Below are 16,752 nucleotides of genomic sequence, written 5' to 3'. Positions count from 1 at the left end.
CCAGTATCTCAGGTATTTCTTTCCCTGTTTTATTCAATTAGGTGGGGAGGGATTACAAGTTCAACACTGTTAAGACAATTATTTCTTCAAGCAATAAAAAGCTTTAGTATAAAGAACTCGGGCTCCAGGTTCCAGTTACAAAGGTGATTTGTGTTGCCACACTGGGCTCAGCCAAGGATGTAGAATAGATGTTTCTCATCTTCCATGTTTAGACATCTTAGTACAGTTACTTCTTACAACCCATCCATGAGTCTGGTCCCCAAACACCTTACCAACTACAGCCTCTGTGAATTTCCCTTCTGTGGGAAGAGGGAAGTACTGGTTTGGAGACACATTGCTGCCATATCCCAGGAGAAAACCTTCCAGCTTTACGTTTGCATTTGGACGCAGGAACTTCAAGAGGATGGAGTCGCTGGTGGTATTGATGTGCACTTTCAAGCTTGGCTTTTTACCTGATCAGAGAAACATAGGTAAGTGCCTGATATTTCACCCCCTCCTCAGACTGTAACCACCACCCCTCAGCAACCCTTGCTTGCTGGAAGCATCATTCGTAAGAACAAATGCTATCTCTTTGGCTTCTTAGTATGCTCAGATGACCAAAACATTGGCTAACATTAAAATCAAGTTATATGTGCTTAATAGTGTATAAAGCGGACTAAAATAAAAATCAAAATATTGAGAGGTCTAATTCTTGGTAGTTTGTTACTAAAGGGGTGGGTGGATAGGGGAGAGGTGTTGGGTAGGGTTAGGGAGGCTCATTTTTTATTTTTTATCCAAAGTGGGCCAGAATATTCATTTTATATACATCACTAAGATATGGTGCAAGGAGCTGAAGTTTCTTATTCATAAAATTTAACTAATGTACCTTGAAATATCTCGATATCCTTGGGATGCTCTCCAGACCCTTACCCGCAGGTTTTGGTAACTAATAGATCAGGGTATGGTGGAAGAAAGTTTCTGCTATAGGACTTATTGAGGTGCTAAAATAGGTGATGTTGCATAAAAGAACACTTGAAAACCAAAGTAGGGTGTCAGATCTCTAAAACTGGAGTTATATAGTGGAGAACTAACCTGTGTGTGTTGAGAAATAAACTCTGGTCCTCTATAAAGGCACGACATCCTCTTAGCCACTGAATCAGATCTCTCCAGCCCACCATGTGTTCCTTAGTCAACTGTTAATTTGTCTCATTAAGGAGCCATGCCTATTTATTTAAATGACGCTTGCTGGTCAAGGCCTAATTCATGAAATACATATAAACTATATTCATAAAATATAGTCTAATATTTTTCTAAGGTGGCCCAAATTTCTGAATTATAAAACATGTCTGTCTCAAAAGTCTAGGGTCATGGGTTTTTCTCTTCATTCTGCAAATATTTTTGCCCTTTTAGAAGACTGTCTTTACTGCCTTAAGACTGATTTAACAATTCACATCCTGTTTCTCATTTTCCAAAGTCATACACTAAACAAATGCTACCCATCACATCAGTACAACATGAGCCCCCCACAATAGTCACACCAAAGATGTTATTGTACTTCAGCCCAAACGATTCTGAACAATCTTGATCAGTGTGGGACTGTTAGGTTTTGTGTGGGATATGTTCTTTTGAGACCTTGTAAGTCTCAGGCTGGAGGGTCAAATCACTGAGGATAGATCATGAGAATTTTGACTTCATCTGTAGGTTAATCTTTTGAATGATTTATAATAGGGTGACATTAATATGTAATGGTGGAAAGCAGAAGGTGGAACATATGTGGGGGAACAAGGTCACTAAGGGCATTTTTTAGAAAGTTCCATCTTGTCTCTGGCACCACTCTGTCTCTCTGCTTCTTTGTGAACAACAATGCTCTACACTGTAATTTCAGCACAGGGTTCTGCATCAGCACAAACTCAAGACACCCAGGCAACTGACAATGCACTGAAACCCATCAAAGCATGAACCAAACTAAGCCTTCCATCCTTTTAATATACTTCTTTTGGGTATTTGTCACAGTAACAAGAAGCTAACTAACCTAGGTACATAAAAGGATTGCTTTAAGCCTTTGAAAGAAGAAAACTATTCCCTTCAAGAGAGCCACACTATGGAACTCACTTCTACCTTAGCAGCCAGGAGGATAAGTCCTAAGTATGTACTTATTACTTTCCACTCCCCCCAAACAAAATGATTTATAAACTTTTCATTCTTGGTTATTGAAAACCATAGACACTGAGTGTGGTGGTTTGAATATGCTTGGCTCAAGGAGTGGCACTATGAAGAGGTATGACTTTGTTGGAATAGGTGTGTGTCATTGTGGGTGTGGCCTCAACACCCTCATCCTAGCTCCTGGAAGTTAGTCCCCATATAGCAGCCTTCAGATGAAGAGGTGGATCTCTCAGCTCTGATTGTACTGCGCCTGCCTGGATGCTGCCATGTTCCTGCCTTGATGATTATGAACTGAACCTCTGAACCTCTGAACCTGTAAGCCAGCCCCAATTAAATGTTGTCCTTATAAGAGTTGCCTTGGCAGCTCCTCAGAAAATTGGACAGCAATTCCTCTCTTGGGCATATACCCAGAAGATGTTCCAACTGGTAGTAAAGACACATGCTCCACTATGTGCATAGCAGCCTTATTTATAATAGCCAGAAGCTAGAAAGAACCCAGATGTCCCTCAACAGAGGAATGGATACAGAAAATGTGATACATTTGCACAATGGAGTACCTCTCAGCTATTAAAAACAATGAATTTATGAAATTCTTAGGCAAATGGATGTATCTGGAGGATATCATCCTGAGTGAGGTAACCCAATCACAAAAGAACTCACTTGATATGCACTCACTGATAAGTGAATTTTAGCCCAGAAACTTAGAATACCCAAGATACAATTTGCAAAACACAAGAAAATCAAGAAGGAAGACCAACGTGTAGATACTTTATTCTTCCTTAGAATATGGAACAAAATACCCATGGAAGGAGTTACAGAGACAAAGTTTGGAGCTGAGACGAAAGGATGGACCATCCAGAGACTACCCCTCCTAGGGATCCATCCTATAATCAGCCACCAAACACAGACACTATTGTACATGCCAGCAAGATTTTGCTGACAGGACCCTGATATAGCTGTCTCTTGTGAGGCTATGCCAGTGCCTGGCAAATACAGAAGTGGATGCTCACTGTCATCTATAGGATGAATCACAGGGCCCCCAATGGGGGAGCTAGACAAAGTACCCAAGGAACTGAAGGGGTCTGCAACCCTATAGGTGGAACAACAATATGAACTAACCAGTACTCCCAGAGCTCATGTCTCTAGCTGCATATGTAGCAGAAGATGGCCTAGTCGGCCATCATTGGGAAGAAAGGCCCCTTGGTCTTGCAAACTTTATATGCCCCAGTACAGGGAAATGCCAGGGCTAAGAAGTGGTAGTGGGTGGGTAGGGGAGCAGGGCAGGGGGAGGGTATAGGGGGCTTTCGGGATAGCATTTGAAATGTAAGTGAAGAAAATATCTAATAAAAAAATTTTTAAAAAAGTTGCCTTGGTAATGGTGTCTGTTCACAGCACTCAAACCCTAACTAAGACACTGAGTGACTTATTGAAAATCAAAAGAAGGAACTTTACAGTTTACCTAGTTTAGTTCTTCTAAATGATGGCAATAGCAACTAGATACACTCATGATGCCCATCACTGTGTACGTTTACTGCAGGGTCAAAACTAAGTCTCAGAGTTCTTGGTGCCTAGATTAACCCAACCTTATTCTCCCCAAGGCCACTGCTATCGCTTGACGAAGTTAGGAGTGGTCAAGCCATGGGCCTCACGTTGAAGGCTTTGGTTTGACTTAATTTCACCAGGTTTTAATTAAATAATGTATAATTTAGAAAAAAAACATAGATTTTTCCAAATCAATTTTTCCTCTTTAATCAATGTTCCTACATTGGCCCCAGAATTACTCCATTTTTTTTCTCTCAATAGAACGGATGACATGTAAGTCAAGGACACATTTTTCTGCTTTAGATGGTTGTCAAGTCTTACAAAAAGTTGAAACACAGCTAGGCTGTTTGCAGTATTCTGAGAGGATATTAAAAATGTTTTTTTAAAAAAAACTTTTTGAAACCCATCCCACAGGCAAGACCAATCTTTGACACTACTGTTTATATTAGTATTCAATGATATTTTATACCTGGACAATACTCTAATATCGGGGACTCATATCTCTGTGCATCACACATTAATTTTAATCCTTAATGATAAATAATCTTCATTATGAATTATTATGGTTTGATTCTATTATGAATATTTAACCTTTAGACACTTAAATATAATGTTGTCATTTACAAAGTTGGCACTCAAAAACTGTGTAAATTTACCAAAAATTCATAATGCTTTATTTAGGTGAGTTTATGATTTTGAGTTGATCCAGATTGATAGATATCTAACCACATGTGGATAGAGGGACACTAGTTAGACATGCCTGATGTTTTAAAGCTCATACATGTAATAAAAGTTATCTTTCAGCATTTAGTCATAGTTAAACTTTTGGTAAGTAATGTAGATAAAACAGAAAATAACACATGACAATATAACCTTAACAAAATAACACATAAATAAACAACAAATATATTACCCAAAAATGGTCAGGAGAGCAGAGAAGAAAAGACTACAGGAGGAAAATTTTATTGCATGTGAGATAAAACAAAAATATATTTTAGGAAATCAATAATAGATTGCTTTTGGAAAAGCTGCACATTGGCACAGTACATTCTTGGACCCATGACAGTGGTTTCTAATCCTCTATTTGCAACACCCTACAGTATCTCTAAATATTTCAAAGTATTGTGAAATTCTAAAAACAAATAAATAAAACGTCTTCCAAAGCAAAATAAAATTAGCCCATTTTTAAATCCTAAAGATAAACATATGCATTAAAAACATGGGATGTGATTGGTAGACCAGACAAAAGAAGGAAACATCACTGTCAGCTCAAAGAACTCTGGGTCACCAGGCCACTCAAAGGAGTGCTGCTGAGGGCTGTGGACGGGTTCCAATTCTGCAAAGAAATAGCCTGGCCTGGGATAAAGCTCAATCAAAAAGGGGTAACAGAGTTCAAGCAACCCCAAAACAAACAGTATCAACAAACCGAAGCACCACCAACAAAAATAGTACCATCAACACCCACCAACACAACCTATACTTCTGTAAAAAGCACCAAAGCTATTTCAGCCATCCAGTCACAGACCTCAGAAAAAGAAGTCAACATTAAAATACATCTAGAAAAATTCTCTTCACATAAAGACATCTTATACATTTCAAGTAGTATACAGTATAGTAAAAGTTGTTGGCATCATGCTAGTCAAGATGATAGCATTCTTGAGACAGGAAAATCACTGATGTTTGCTTTGCAGGCATCATAGCCAAAAACAAACTCTAAATTCAGGAAGAAACCCTGCTCCAAGGGAAGATGGCAGAAAATGATTGAAGCAGATACCAGACATCATCCTCTAACTTCTGAATGCCTATACATGTGCATACACGTGGGTACTCCATGCACATACGCATGTACCACACATATACATACACCATACATACAGATACATAGACAGACAGACAAACAGACAGACAGAGGAGGGAGATGTTAAACTGTAGACATCACACAAGTAAGTGGACATAACTGTGCATTGTTATGTGCAAGTCATAATTTACCATTTCTTGGTCAGTACTATTAATCAATGGGAAATAAAAATTAAAACCACAATGATGTGTAAAGGTTAAAATTAAAGTAGCAATAAGCTAATGATATATCAGGTACAATTTGGAAGTATTTTACATTTTGATTGTGTTAGCTGGACAAGGGTTGAAGAGTTACCACAGAACCCAGCAATTTCAACCCTAGCTGTTGTGCATAGGAGAAGTGAGAACATGTCTATGTAAAACATGTATGAGAACATCCAAAGCAACATTAAACTGGAAACGAACCCAAAATCCATCAGTGGCTGAGAGGATAAACAAACTATGTCTCATTCATACAATTGGATATGATTCAGTAATAAAAAACAAGTTATCTATGTGTGCTAAGACAGGCTTAAGCTTTATTCTGGTGTGCAACCTTACCACTGTAGGATGGGAGAGCGCTTTCCTCCTTATACAGATGCCTTCTAATAGGACACTCAAGCATGTTGCCGTCACAACACTAGTAGAGTTAGCTTTAGTAGTATCTAGTATTATTTATCATTCAACACATACACACACACACACACACACACACACACACACACACAAATCAAGTTTTGTCAGAATGCACTAGTATTCCAGTAAATTCTCATGCTCACATATACCAACCATAATGTTAACTTCAGCCTTGGCAACCATTTGCCTTGGTTTTCAGGGATTGAAACTCAGATCATGGAATAAAGGTTTGGTACCCAATTGATTCTTCCTGTCCTGGTTTTATAAGGTAAAGAAATATGTTAAAAGTTTTGGTAATTTTTCTGCACTATCCACAGAATAGCTAGGGAGGAGAAGGCTGTGAGACAATTATTCACTTGATTCTGCTCCTAGGTGACAGATGGCAGGGCCTTCTTGCCAATGACAACAACCTAATAGCCAAGGATGCTAGTGGGAAAATTTTCAAAAGGTTTGTTTTACTTTTTGTGTGTGAGTATTTTGTCTGCATGTATGTATGTGCATGCCTGGTGCCCACAGAGACCAGAAGAGGATGTCTGATCTCCTGGAACTGGAGTTAAAAGACAGTTGTGAGTCAGCGTGTGGGTACTGAGAACTGAACTGAGGTCCCAGAAGAGTAGCAAGTGTTGTTAGGCACTAAGTCTTCTCTCCAGCTCCCCATGGAAATTTTACATAAAGACAAAAGGTAATTTCAGTTCAATAATTTAAGGAGACTACAAAGATTTAATGTCACTGTTAATTAAATAATATTCAATGTTATTTAAACTGCTTTTACCAGTTCTGAAATAGTCAAATAATTGATTGACCTTCCATGAGCAATAGAGTCTAAGTAGCTATGGAGATGAGAAAAACTGGATCTCTTCTGTCATGGCATGAGACTGTACCACAACAAAGTGGAGGGGGGCGTGAGTGGAAGGAATTCTGTTACCTCCATGGTGTGTGTGTATGTGTGTGTATAAAACTGTTGTTGTTTTAAACAGTTATAATGTTATAAACATTCCCAGAGTTGTTGTTAGGAAAATTCTTTGTCATTTTTAAGTTGAAGGATGCAGGTGGCAGGGTTCCTGGAACAGTGAGATGAGGACAAACACTTTGGACACTGTGAACCCTAACTTACAAATGAACTCCTTCACCATATATATAAAACACATGTCGAAGCAGAGACATAAACAGGGACCGTGAAGTTAAAGAGTTCACAGTGTTCAGGAGATAAATCAACAACAGCACACAGTACCCGAGATGGTCACAGAAAGCAACCTTATGTGTGACTTACCAACACAAATATGAAAACACAATTAAAATACAACGAACTTGTAAAGAACGATCTTGTCAGCTTTAAAGAAAAATGAAAAATTGGAGAGAGAAAATATGGTGATAAAAGTTCTGTGAGCCTCATGAACATCCCCAGTGCCAGAGAACTGGATCTTTAAACAAAAATTTAAAAAAAAAAAACTCAAAATTTGAATTTACTCATCCATGCTGATCTATATGTAGGCATCACAAGCTATACTTTCTCATGAACCCTGTTCTAGGACAAAATAGGACACTCACTCTCCAGGACAACATATTAGTGAGCCGGCAACTGAAGAATGGGTTCCCATAAGCAACATGAACTCTCAGAATGTCGGAAACACACACTTGTTCATCTGCAGACCTCTGGGCACACAAACGGCCCTGAGTGACCCCCACGGAGCAGGATTCTGATTAGACAGCTTGCTATTTATGAGGACATTAAATACACCAAATATCCAGAAGATGTTTGCTATTAAATTTATGAAGCTTGAATGCAGCAATGTCCAAAATCTGAAGGGGAAAATGTTTTCCTCCTAACGGAACACTTTCTAGGTTTGCCCAGCTGTGGTGAAAAATGGGTCCCACTTCAGCTAAAGCAGCCACGGTTTCCACCTAGGTCAGAATCCCCAGGGTTTTGACTGCCGGGGCCAACACTTCCCCATCTGGTGACTCTAGAGGAGTGAGTGACAGGCTAGATCTCCCAGCACTGACATCCCAATACCATTCAACAATGTTAATAGTTTTACTAAGGGAGACATAACTGCATGGCCTGGATTATAACCCAACTGAGAGCCAGGGAGGAAAATTACTTCTCATAGTTGACTTTCTAAATCAACGAGCTATTGTTCTTATGGAGGCTTCCCTTTCTGAGATGTAGACCGTCTCACCCATACGTAAGCCTTTGATCCAACTCTGCTAAAGCTGCTCTTTAGTCTGGACAATGGTAGCTTGGAGAGGAAGGGGTGAGGGAGATGATGGGAATGACAGATATGTACGATCAACAACCATATATCCGCTGTATGCTCACGAGGGCAAGTCTCCAAATGACAAGAAATATACACATAGTTTACCTTTGCCGCCGAGAAGTCAATGGTTTGACTAATTTCGTCTCCTCTGAAACACATGCAGAAACCTAAGCCCCATTGAAAACACCACAGGATGTCGGACCCAGTGAGAGATTAACTCCTATTAGACTGCACTAAGGTGAGTTCTGCCGTCTCCTATTCTGCTGCCCTCTGGTGGTCTCGCAGAAGATGAGAGCCAGCAGGAAGGCCTTGGGGCTGAACTTCACAACCTGTGAACTGTGAGCTGATACATTGCCAATTACTGCTGCTTACCCAGTCTCCCTGACATATGTACATTTGCTGATCCGCTTTTCAATACCCACTATTCTCTAACTACTAGATACTTGGTATTAACGACTTCTTTGATTGCAATGGCTGGACTCCAGAATATTGTGCTGACAACTAGGTAAAATGAGTCTGCCATGACAAATAGAGTTAATACAAGTATAGCCACAGTAGGATTTCTTAAATTCAGCTAAAAGATGTACAAAGAAAATGCCCCTTCAGTAAGCAAATCGCAAAATTCTTGACCAACGGCATTGCCATGTGAGATGTCATGGTGAGAAACTAAGAGCAATGCAGGTGTGGAAGACAGTTTGTGTTATTTTTGTACCATTTAGAAAACTTGTAGATTCTTTGTAATTGTTTAAAAGAATATATAGGTTTTGTTGTTTGTTTTTGCTTTGTTTTTTATTTAATTTTTTTAACTTATTCACTTTACATCCCACTCAATGCCCTCTCCCTGTCAGCTACCCCCACAATCCTCCCTCCCCCTTCTCCTCTGAAGCATGTGGGCCCCCCCTGAGTATTCCCCAACCCTGGCATTTCAAGTCTCTGCAAAGCTACACACTTTCTTTCCCATTGAGGCCAAGGCAGCCCAGCTAGAAGAACATATCCCACATACAGGCAACCGCTTTTGGGATAGCCACCACTCCAGTTGAGAACCATTATTTTTTACAAATTGGATGCATCAAAAACAAAGCTGATGAACCCCAAAGGACTTTTTTAAAGAACTCCATTTATAGAAAAAAGACCTCAACCACAACTCTGCTAAATTTCCTATCATAGAAAAATTATGTATATATGTGTGTGTGTGTATATATATATATGTATGTGTGTAATATTACATAATATATTGTATGCATGTATGAAATGTTCAATGAATATTATGTATGTGTATATAATGCATATTAATCATATCCACATATCCTTCTTTCTTTCCTCTAACTACCCCCTAGTCCTTTTGAAAAGAATTCTCTGAATTATGGTTTCATAGAGCTGTAATTTTGGAAAACAGACAAAAGTAATATGTTTGATAATTTGGGAACCAAATCAGCCTCTCATTTAGTGTCTTTTAGTCCAACCAAGCCAATCAGAGACTTCAAGGCCAAGAAGAATATTTCCCAGCATTTAACAAAATTCTAAGCACATACAAAAGTTGAAAAACACTTAGAAAACTTGCAGATCATTTGCAATAAAAAAAAAAACACTCTGATTTTGGTTGTTGTTGTTGTATTCTGTTACAACAGCATAAAACAAAGACTTGGGACTCCTTCCCTTTGACTAAGTTTATTTCAATAAGTATTTTAATGCACAATAACTCCAATTTGTTTAGGAGATAGGATCTTTTGCAAAACAGTCCAACAAACACTGGCATTCTTTTTTTTCAATTTTTTTTTTAGATATTTTCTTCATTTACATTTCAAATGCTATCCGGAAAGTCCCCTATACCCTCCCCCTGCCCTGCTCTCCTACTCACCCACTCCCACTTCTTGGCCCTGGCGTTCCCCTGTACTGGGGCATATAAAGTTTGCAAGACCTAGGGGCCTCTCTTCCCAATGATGGCCGACTAGGCCATCTTCTGCTACATATGCAGCTAGAGACATGAGCTCTGGGGGTACTGGTTAGTTCATATTATTTTTCTACCTATAGGGTTGCAGACCTCTTCAGCTCCTTGGGTACTTTCTCTAGCTCCTCCATTGGGGGCCCTGTGTTCCATCCAATAGATGAGTGAAACACTGGCATTCTTAGCAATAACCACAGTATAGGCTAAAGCATTGGCTTGCTTTTTTTTTTAATTTTCTAGTTATTTCGGTTTTAAGGATATATTTTAGTCCATATTAATCATTTCTCTATCTCCAAATTAATCAATTCTAGAAAGATTAATTTTAGTGTTATATATACTTAAAATTTAAAGTGGTATTTTGATATAAACTTTGGCTTCAGTATCCAAAGGCCACAGTTGAAATTCTTCTGGTTGTGATAGTAAATTCCTGTCTGAGATATTCCTATTTTGATACCTGTTCTTATTTCTTTTTCATAGTAAAAATTAAAATAATTTAAATGTCCTAACTATTTTTAAAATACTAATAAAATGTAAAATTTTTAGTTCACAAACACATGTGGTATGCATGTGTCTTACTCCTAACATCTGCTACAATTTTGGTTAATGAAGCATTTGAATTTTTGTAGGTAAGGAGTAGAAAATCTGAGGCCTGGCATCATTGCCTACTCGTCTCACATTATTAAAAATTTTCAGTTTTGCAAGGTGGGTATGACTCAAGCTTTGGCTTGAAAGAGAATTTTATAACATTTTTTAAATATTAGCAAAAATCTAACTGAAGGAAGCCATTTGAAAAAGCAAACATCATCCTGACCTTTTAAAGCATGTGACTAAGCTGTATGCTCCCTTAGAGCTCAGGTTTCTAGTGCGGAAAAATTTGTGGTTTTCTTCTCATATGTAGAACACATATTCTGAAAGAAATTTCATCCCTTCTAGTAAAAATAATCTACATTTTTAAATAAAGGAATGAGATTTCCTTGAAGTATTACAAGAATTATTCCTGGGAGATCATTCCTTAGACACAGAACATGGAATTTCCTAGCATGGCATAAATTGAGTTTTAAAATAATCAGGGAGAGAAGAAAGAGACACAACAGGCTGGAGGAGTTGAGGTTGAGATAATAAAGACCAGTGGGTGGTAGAAATCATGATACTGAGAAAATGGCAGATCTCAACATAGCAATCCACTGGTAGAGGGAAATAGACATGGGCGAATACCAGGATAAAAATCCAGATTGTACCACTGAGATGGTCCCGTCTTCCACCAATAAGCAATTGCTGTGACCTGAGGGGGCAGTGCATGCAATGAATGGTTAGGAACGAGTCAGCAGAACCCCAAGGGTGTGTAGGCAAGGAAGGGCCAGAGCAGTGACCTTGGCCATAAGACACCCCGTGAGCAGAGGTGTTGAGTGAGGGAAGAGTAGTTGTTGTTATTACGGGTTCCGAGCCATATTTAAATAAAGCACTTTCAGATGGAAGGCACTGAAGATACCTCATAGACCACAGCTTAATGAAACTCAACCACTCCAAGACCCTGAAAACCAAATGTGCCATGCAAATTGACTAGTCTTAATTCTACTTTTAGCCAAAAGCTAAATGAAAAATAAAGCAATTGGCACTTAATTGTCTCTCTTGACATGGACTGAAGGTTTTGCTGCTTCCAACCCAATCTCCTCTGCTCCCCAAAGCCATTTCGCTTTACTGTCTGAGTTTAAATGACTCTGTTCCCAGGGATTCCCACTCACCTTCCTTCCTAGCCCTCCCCATAAGGCAGTGCTTACTGTTTCCAGCTTATTCCAGTGTGCGTGGTGCTACTCAGTGAAAGCTCTCCCTGGTGGCACTCTTGTCTCTAATAGGGAATGGCATTTCGTCTCTAGTCCACAAATAATCTCTTATGTTTTGGTCAAAACTGCCTCTCTTCCTTTTCAATTAGCATGAAATCTTTATTATTTTTTTTTAAGTTTCAGGAATTTCTTATACAAAACGGTAGTTTTAGACTACAGTGTTTAACAATATATTATACACTTGTAAATGGTGAATATACTATATTTTCTTACCACACACAGAAAAATCTATAGACATGATTAACATTTTTAACCTGCTCTTAACAGCATATTATGTACTTTTAAATGTTGGATAGATACTGTTTTCTTACCATATAAAAATCTTTAGGTGTGATTAACATTTTAATTAGCTTTAATTAATCATTCTACAATGCTACATGTTTTAAAACATCACATTGTATGCCACAAGCATAACAATTACTTGTCAACCAAAAGATAATTGAACAGTAAGAATATATCTATATATATATAATGTTTACTATATTATTTGTACTAAAAACCCTAATTATAATTTGTTATAATGATAGTATGAAATTTATAATTTGGTCTACCGACATTTATTGTTTTGATTTTTTAATTAAAAGGAATGGTTATTTTTATAATTGAATATCTTTTAGGAAGAGGTCCCTGTGCAAGCTCCTTTGTAAGACCTTGGGAGTATGAAGACATTTCAACCCTGAATGCCGGTCTCTCCATTAAAGCAGACATATATTTTCTCTACTAACTTTAATTTTATGTCTGTAAACCCCTTAACTCCTCTAAGATGTTTACTTGCTCTGTTTTCTCCTTTTGTCGTCTCTCCTTCCAACTCTAAAGCCTCATCTTGTATTCCCTGGATGTCACATTCGACTCTTCTCATGTCGCATAGACTATCATGGCCCTCAGAGTGTACCTGCTCCCCTGTAGGAGGAAGCACTTCTCCAGGTCCCAGACTCTACATAGACACAATACCTGAAGGCCCCGAAGACCATCAATCTTTCACGTTTTTGTGCTCATCATCTTTCCCACTCATCCCTTGTCTAGTCCGGGTTGATCAAGTACAAAACACTGCCAAGTTCGGTTACTTCCTTTTCCTTCTTTCTGGACACTGGAAAAAACAGTAGCTGAGCCCTTAATCCTTAACAGAATAAAGGTATTTTAAAAAGCTATACTTAGAAATAGAGAAAAAATTAAAGTCTAGCAGCATAAGGATGCAGGTACAGGGTAAATAGTATTGTGTGACTATAAAAGATTGTGTACCCTCACACCTCAGTGGAGAGAGATGCTGAGTTGTAAAGAGTTCATTTGAGAGCCCCCAAGGTAGTGCACCAGACAGATAAGCTTGCCATCAAGTCTGAGGAACTGAATTTAATTCCTAGGTCTGATGTGGTAGACAGACAACTGACTCCTGAAAAAATGTTCTCTCCCTTCCAGATGTGCACCATACTGGGTGCACATGAGAAAGGCAGGAGGCAGACAGGCAGGCAGGGAGGGAGGGAGGGAGGGAGGGAGGAAACTTATTTTTTTCCATTGGTTATTTTGCTTATTTATATTTAAAATGTTACCCCCTTCCCAGTCTCCCCTCCACAAGCCCCCTATCCCTTCCTTCCTCCCCCTGCCTCTATGAGGGTGTTCCCCCACCCACTCTCCCACTCCTGCCTCAGCACCCTTGCATTCCCCTACCGTCAGTCATGGAGCCTCCACAGGATCAAGGGGCTCCCCTCCCAGTGATGGCAGATAAGGCAAATCCCCTGCTACATATCTAGCTGGAGCCATGGTTACCCCTGTGTTCTCTTTGGTAGGTAGTTTAGCCCCTGGGAGCTTTGGGGAGGTCTTGGACTGAGAGTGGGGACCCCAATGGGGAAGTTAGGGCAAGGACTGTAGGAGCTGAAGGGGTTTGCTACCTCATAGGAAAGGAAACTTTTTTAAAGAGTTAATTTGAGGAATGGAGAGGTGGCTCATCAGTTCGGAGCACTTGCTGCTCTTGCAGAAGACCCTGGTTTAGTTCTTAGGACTCACATAGCAGCTCACAAATGTCTGTAGTTCTAGATTTAGGGGCTCTGACACCTGACCTCTGTGGCCCAGGCATGCGCAGAGTGCTCATACACTCATGCGGACAAAACACTGATAACAACATAAAAAAAATAAAAATTGAGGAGTTACTTTGTAAACACAATAACAGCTACAAGCAAAACGTTTGCAAAGAAAGAAGAGATCTTTCTCTGAGGCCTGCAGGACAGTATTTTTCCAAACATTACTCAGAGTCAGCAATACTATTTTCGTCCTGGAGCACATTAGCAGACTGTTGGAGAGGCTAGCGGTTCATGGAATGATTGAGATTGATAGAATTTAGAGAGAGCAGAGAGTATTTTACAGAGAAATCCTCATAGGGAAGAATGGATTTCAATTCAGCTTTGAGAATAAATGTCAAATCAAAGCCAGGATTTGGAACAGCAGTCATTAAAAAAAAAAAAAAATGGTCAAGGCACAGCCCACATAGAACTGAAAATCCTGAACATAGCTACAAAACGCAAATAATCCACTCTGTGGAGATGCAAGGATTATATTCGTGAATACTGGCAGTAGAGGAGTTGGGAAAATCTGGAAACTGTCTTTTTCTGTTCTCCTCTGTCCTTCTTGTGAAGACACTGGGCAGATACGCCAGGGCCAGACTGGGGATTTTGTTTTTTTTTTTTTTTTATAATGAACCACTTTTCTCCATCCTAAATTCCAGTTTGATTAGCAGAGGCCTCGATTCACTGGCCATAGACACAGCAGTTCTGGTGTTCGTCAGTCGATTCTCCTTGCAAACATGGCATTTGGCAAGAGGCACGAAATGCTTGTCTTTGGAACTCACTCAGTGGTCATCGGAAAGGCGTACAGCTATTCACTAATGTGGCATAATAGCCTCAAACTTGGAATCAGCAACACAAACAGGAAGCGCTAACTTCAGACGAAAAGGCAACAACTCTGGGGGCTTTTGGCAAAGCTAGAAGACAGGATTAAGAGAGCTGGAAATTATAAAATCCTGGAATTGCCCTTTGGATAGAAGTTTGCTGGCCAGTCATTGGTCATGGAGTCACTTATAATCAATTTCAGGATTATTTTCCATCGTGTACTTTTCCTACATTCCTTTCATTACACTTATTTTCAGGATGGTGACTCCATGGCAGCTTTCCCGTCATTCTTTAGTCCTTTCCTTCCCTCTTTGCTGCTGTGATCCAATGAAGTAAGTGAAGTAGCAGTAGACTTAAGTTCAACCAGGCAATTGTAGGTCCTTTTCAGTGCATTGCAGCTACCCCTTTCCAAAGAGCAAGTCACATGAAGCTAAACAAGACCCAGACAGTTCTGAGACTCTAATATCAGATCTTGGGGGGCAGTCTTAGAAGGAAACTTGTGTTTGTTTGGTACCACAGGATTAGTTTATCTGTATTAGCTCTGATGGGATGCAAACTATCCCCCTGTCATTCTGAGTTGTGATAAGAATCTACCAGGCATGGGGGCACGTGTGGGGAAATTCCTATTAGTCCTATTAGTGGCTCACCGTTATCAGAAACGTCATGTTTCCACTAGACCCAGGCAAGAGCAAATATGCTTATCATTCCTTGCATTTTCTTTTAACTTTTAGGTTTTTACAGGATCATAAAACTTGGCTGGTGAGGATTAGACAGGGAAATTAAGACGTGCCTCCTCTCATCAAATCAACAGAATCTTTCCAGAACCACACAGAGAGCAATCAGCACACGTGTCAGCAGGAAGGAGACGAAGATTGCATATGGAGAATGCAAGCTGTGTGTTTGATGCTAGCACAAGGGGCTTGCAGTCTACCCAGTAAAGCAGCAGACTTGGCCCAGGAAGGAAACATGGAGATCATGTCCATACTTGACCCACTGTGTGGCAAGGGACTGTCATAACAGCATCATTAGGATAGGGCATGGCCTAGCCCTAGAAGCCATCCTCCCTTATATATGGGTGGGACTTTTAAAATTGTGATGCCGAACTCTACTGTCAATGACTGTGCTGACCCACTTTTGCCTTGCAACACACGCATACAACTTTTTCCTCCAGCAAATAATACTTTCCTTACTCTGGGCACATGAAAGGAGTATGTCTCCATCTCCCTGAGATTAGTCATGGTCATGTAACTAACCCTCAGTACTAGGCCATTCACTTAAGGGAAGAGGTCAGGTTAGCATCGAGAACTGTTAGTGTAAGAACGTTTCCTAGCGTTCCCTCCTGCACTGGCCAGAATACACTGACCAGGGGGAGCCTTGGTCCTGGTTATTACAAAGAACAGAAAGCGAGTCATATTAATAAACATGTGATTGAGCAATACATGTGCTTCTGTTGTTTTCAAGCCATCAGGAGTTGAGATAGTTACCAACACATAATCTAAGCAATCTGACAAGTGCAGACTTTGGAAAACACCATGAAGGAAAATGGAGCTGGAAGCTGATTAGGAGGGGTGACTGCGTGCAGACGCACAGCCTCTGCTTGAGAAGGCACAAAGGAAGTTAAGGGGCCAATCATTCAGGTATGTCAAAGAAGAACATTCAAGGTGAAAGGAACATGAGAC

The 16,752-nt window shown here is 39.7% G+C and overlaps 1 protein-coding gene across 43 annotated transcripts in view; it reads right to left on the bottom strand.

Annotated features, from left to right (window-relative positions):
- Positions 1 to 16,752, bottom strand: part of Abi3bp (ABI gene family, member 3 (NESH) binding protein) — a 212,335-nt gene that overhangs the window by 156,895 nt on the left and 38,688 nt on the right. For all 43 annotated transcript variants that reach the window (XM_006522277.3, XM_006522260.1, XM_006522254.2 and 40 more), the window contains exon 2: positions 273 to 452. In XM_006522277.3, coding sequence (XP_006522340.1) covers positions 273 to 452 — 180 coding nt within the window. The remainder of the gene's footprint in view (positions 1 to 272; positions 453 to 16,752) is intronic.

This window comes from Mus musculus, chromosome 16, assembly GCF_000001635.26.
Source record: "Mus musculus strain C57BL/6J chromosome 16, GRCm38.p6 C57BL/6J".
NCBI lineage: Eukaryota > Metazoa > Chordata > Mammalia > Rodentia > Muridae > Mus > Mus musculus.
The sequence above is the reverse complement of the archived record's forward strand: the minus strand, read 5'-3'. Positions and strand labels throughout refer to the sequence as shown.